Source organism: Aplysia californica, unplaced genomic scaffold, assembly GCF_000002075.1.
Source record: "Aplysia californica isolate F4 #8 unplaced genomic scaffold, AplCal3.0 scaffold01178, whole genome shotgun sequence".
Classification (NCBI taxonomy): Eukaryota; Metazoa; Mollusca; class Gastropoda; order Aplysiida; family Aplysiidae; genus Aplysia; species Aplysia californica.
The window spans coordinates 139,599-144,846 of record NW_004798448.1 but is presented as its reverse complement, the minus strand read 5'-3'; the positions used below and the strand labels follow the sequence as shown (position 1 = coordinate 144,846).

General features: G+C 38.1%; 1 protein-coding gene across 1 annotated transcript in view; it reads right to left on the bottom strand.

The window, feature by feature from the left end:
- Window positions 1–1,087: 1,087 nt before the first annotated feature.
- The window catches only part of LOC106013725, a 17,668-nt gene continuing 13,507 nt past the window's right edge, over window positions 1,088–5,248 (bottom strand). The window contains exons 5-7 of the mRNA XM_035973375.1: window positions 4,626–4,834; window positions 2,767–2,942; window positions 1,088–1,210 (exon numbers count right to left, since the gene is read on the bottom strand). Of these exons, the coding sequence (XP_035829268.1) occupies window positions 1,088–1,210; window positions 2,767–2,942; window positions 4,626–4,834 (508 nt within the window). The remainder of the gene's footprint in view (window positions 1,211–2,766; window positions 2,943–4,625; window positions 4,835–5,248) is intronic.

Below are 5,248 nucleotides of genomic sequence, written 5' to 3'. Positions count from 1 at the left end.
CTCTCTCTCTCTCTCTCTCTCTCTTTCTCTCTCCGAAGTCTGTCCCTTTCATTTCTTCTCCAAATCAAGTGCTCGATCTAAAAGGGCAGTGGTTAAAAGACGAGGAAGAAAAATGTTCACCCACCCTGATGGGACCATGTTTCTTAGGCATGGGTAGAAGTGTGGTTGGATGAAAGTAACTCAACTTTTGAAATGGTTTCTTTTTTTCTTTTTTTTTCGTCTGTACACAGTAAATCAACATGATTTTTAAGCTGCTTAAGGCTAGCATGATATTTTTTAAAAGTCGTAGTCTTCGTTTACAGTTACTTTAATGAATGAGTTTTAGATTTTGTTTGTCATCCAAGATCTGAGAAGATTAAAAAGAACTTTATGATCTTGTCTGGTTTCATCTGCTGTCAGACGATAGTGGAAACGCGATACGTCTTTTATTTATTCCTGTCAACTGCTCTGGAAAAGAAAAGGACGAATAGAGAGAAAGAAATGAGAGATGGTTAGAGAAGAAGGACTTAAACACATTTAGTAGATAAAACCTACCAAAAGAAATCACATTGACGAATGAGAAGAACGAAGTAGGCATATCCATGATAAAACAGGGTTTTACTATTGATAACTCTCTTAGGATTTAACATGAAGATGTGTACCGGACATAAAACTAGTCGGTTCCTGTGGCACTATTTATTAACAAAAATTGCAATTTAAAAACAAACGTGTGTATATTTACATTAATAAAACAGAATGAAGTTAGTAATAATTAACAGCATACATACGTCATCCCTGTGACATTAAAATTTGTACTATAAGTAACCTAGCAATAACATGACTCAACAAACCTCTGAAAACATACACCCGAAGCAGCCAACTATGTAGGCAGTAGGCAGTGGAATTAATCCTTAAACATAAAAAATGTCTTCATATCTTCAAGCAGAACGTATGCGGTGTATAAACGAAACCTTCACAAATGATCATAAAATTTTAAAATACATGCAGGTATATATTTATGTATACAAAAATTCCGTATAAAACTCGTCTGATTTAGCAAAATACTAAATTTTCTGCATCTCAAAAAACGTTCTGTAAGTTGGTGCTACTATGAGTACTGAGACTGAACGTAATAACTTGTCGAGCTGTTGTAACGGTCTTTGTTCAGTTTGAAGACAAACTCATAGGGGTAGGGCAGAGGTCGCTGAGACACGTCGTCCAGTTGTTGCATCTGGGGGATAGAAAATCAACGACAAATAAGTTTACACTGAGGACAGATGTACAGTTTGTTTCAGTTTAGTAAGAGATTTACGGCACATGCAACACAAATAGCCCATATAAGCCATGCCAAAGATTTGACATGTTACGAGAGAGTAACATACATGGAACAGAAGGAGGAGAGATAAGTAGATAGATGTTTGATATGAAAGAAGGAGCAAACCACACCAGAGTACCCGCCAATCCCACACAGATGTTCAGGTAATTGGCATTGCACATGCTTCACGTCTTCGTCGTTACGATTTAGATCATATCATTTAGCAGATTGGGGGGGGGGGGGTTTCAATCCTGCCTGTCAGAGCGAACCCAAATGAAAGAGATACAACGTCATAGCAGTCCCACTGAGGCATTTACATACGTGTAATTTATACCAGCTTGCCCAAAGAAGTAAGACCTACCACCTCCTCCCCCTACCCCCAATGACCTGCTTAAGAAATAGCGGCTCCGTATCAAAGAGAGAGATGGAAGGGACACTTTGCTGCATACAGGTTTTGTGGTGTGCTATAAGTCTGATGAACGGCACGGGGAGATTTGAGACAGCAGCACTGATAATGTTTTCTTTTTTGCTGTTCTTCCTAAAATTCTAACATTCTTTAAGACACAAAGCAGGTCATACTGGAGGTCAGTTCTGCAGTGCCTCGCCAACCCACAGAACTGAGACTGAGAGGGGAAAATTTATTATTTTTAGATATTTGGAACCCGAGCCTGATTTGGACTTTGCGTCTTTCCGTGTCAACCAAGTTTGTGACACTGAAGTCGTTCGTGTGTCCTCAATATTTTTTAAATATAATTTGGTATTTTTACACCCCCATCAACTTAATTTAGATCTTTTATGGGGAGGGGTTCCGGCTCAGCCCCTGCTTGTCAAGCTCAACCCAGGCTGAGAGGCATACAACATTAATCTCAGCAGAAAGATCGAGATACCGGTACTCGATAAAAGTTCTGCCCCACTCAGGAATCGAACTCTTGTCTCCTGCGTGCGACACCTTACCACCTAACCGCGACCCAACAGAAGCCGGTTACTTTAGTGTGTAGACCTGGACAAAGTAAAGAGGTTCAAAATACGCATTTCACTCCGTTGACTTGAAAAGAAAATGGCAATGTACTCACTTCTTCGTTATACAAAGTCCAGCCGTTTCAAAATGACGTTTCATTCCTTTGACTTGAAAAGATAAGAGCAGTGTACTTATCTCTTCTTTCGAGTTTAGAGAAACTAAAGCGTCTCAAAATACACCTTTCATCCGTTGAGTTGAAAACGAAAACCACAGTGTACCCAACTCTTCTTTAGACGAAGTAAACCGTTTCAAAATACACGTTTCGTAAAGTAGACGACAATATTTCAAAATACACCTTTCATCCGTTGAGTTGAAAACGAAAACCACAGTGTACCCAACTCTTCTTTAGACGAAGTAAATCGTTTCAAAATACACGTTTCGTAAAGTAGACGACAATATTTCAAAATACACGTTTCGTAAAGTAGACGACAATATTTCAAAATACACCATTCACCCCATTGACTTGAGAAGAAAACCGTAGTGTACTCACCTCCTCTTGAGACAAAGCCCAGCCGTTGGCAGCGCCCATGTTGTCATCCAGTTGTTGCAGAGTTCGAACCCCGATGATCACTGACGTGACCACATCTTTTTGAAGCAGCCAGCGGAGAGCGACCTGGGGCACGCTCCGACCTGGGGATACAACGGGAGGTATAATTGTGTCACGTGACCACAGAACTGATGGAGAGAGAGAGGGGGTGAGAACATAACGGGATGTATAATTGTGTTTTGTGACCACAGAACTGATGGAGAGAGAGAGGGGGTGAGAACATAACGGGATGTATAATTGTGTTTTGTGACCACAGAACTGATGGAGAGAGAGAACATAGCTGGAGGTATAATTTTGTTACGTGACAACAAAACTCTGTGTGTGTGTGTGGGAGGGGGGGGGAGAGATCGGTAGTATGTTTGGGCTACCGTAATCGTGAGACTGCGGATTCGGGGCTTCGAGCCTCAGGCCCAACGTTATGTCCTTGAAAAAGACACTCTACCAAGAATGTCCCTCACTTCACCCAGGTGTGAATGGGTACTCGGCCATAAACAGCGAAAGATCTTGTAAGTGTTGGTATTTAAGCGCCTATAAAAAGATAACTTGCACTATAAGCTTCACAGGGAGTTCAGATTGTTTATTGTGCAATCACAGGTCTGCTGGTGTATTAATCCGTTGTTGATAGGGAATTTGCGTTATACCAATGCAAATTATCATCATCGTCATCATCATCATACTCATCATCATCATTATTATTATTATTATTATTATTATTATTATTATTATTATTATTATTATTATTATTATTATTATTATTATTATTATTATTATTACTATTATTATTATTATCCCTTTTTAAAAAATCTTTATTATCATCATCATTATTATCATTATTATTATTATTATTATTATTATTATTATTATTATTATTATTATTATTATTATTATTAATTATTATTATTATTATTATTATTGCTGTTGTTGTTGCTGTTGTTGTTGTTGTTGTTGTTGTTGTTGTTGTTGTTGTTGTTGTTGTTGTTGTTGTTGTTGTCAAGTAAATATTACCAGCTCAACTAACAAATGTAGAGAATCTCACTGAACCTCTAAAAATCTGTTTACTTCCCCAGAAGTTGCTAAAAGAAAAGGCTGTAGCTGACAGGCTGAAGAGACGTATCTAACCCTGAAGTACCTAAAGTGATCATCGCTATTAAAGAAAAGTAAAAAAGACAACAACAAAAATGTTCACATCAACAGATTACACGACAAGCATTCCGACCAGTGTATGTCATTTATAGTTTGTACGTTTGTTTGTTTGTTTGTTTGTTTGTTTGTTTGTTTGTTTGTTTGTTTGTTTGTTTGTTTGTTTGTTGGGGGATACTGTTGTTGTTGCTGTTATTTATATTTTATTTGCTTTTTAATGGTAAGTACCCCGGGTAACAAATCATTTACTTCCATAACGCACAAAAATAAGATCAGAGTTCGACATTTTTCATACACTTTCTTCACTTCAGCCGACACTACCTCAAAATTACTAAGTTCTATTTAAAATATTTGACAGTTTTGAGTTAATAAGACCATGAGGTTAGAAACCAGTTCTTAAATCTTCTCTATTAAAATCGTAAGATTGTTGGGACTCGTTATCAACGTATTCAAAGAATTGCCTTCGAAAAAGCTTGACATTTTGTGAAACTCAAAAGTTTCGACGTCAAATTTCTTAAAACCAAGTAGGCCTACTGAGCAGATAGAACTTTGTCCGTTTAAGGTAGCGATTAGGCTAAGACCCCTTTGTGGTCTTGAACCTGAAGTGAAAAACTGAACAAGCTTACTGTGTTTTTTGGCGATAGCTTCTACGACATCCAATGTTTTGAAGATAGTCTCATCGAAGGACGAATAGCCCGGGAGAGCCTGTTGCTGTCTTTCCTCTTCGTTGTCGGCCACCCAGCCCAAACGACCTTCAGTTGGTCTAGAGTTCCTCTTGATCTTCCCTGAGAAAAGACCTCTGAAACAGACATAATAGCAAATGGAATAAATTCCCCTTTTCCACCTCCGTTAAACTTCTGACTTTTTCTACCGCTACTCCTTGGCGCCTTCTCACTGTTGTCTTTCAACTACACCCTTGATCTTAGGGTAGATAAGATCTAACAACTAACCTTCTCGGACAATGACGAAAAAATCTCGGAGGTCACGTGTACAAATTGAGTCCATTAAAATATCCCTTGGTTGTCTTAAAATCGATAAGAATAGGCTTCGGCCGTCAGCCGGGCAAAATTCAAAATCATTTTCTACAAAACTGAAAAATGCTTAACCTGTCCCACGCGCTCATATGACTTTATGCAGTTACGAACGCTGTAAAACACTTACCCCAAAAATAGCAACAAAACACAAACACAATAAATGAATTAAAATACAATGAAATGCAATCGAATAAAATAAAATACAATTAAATAAA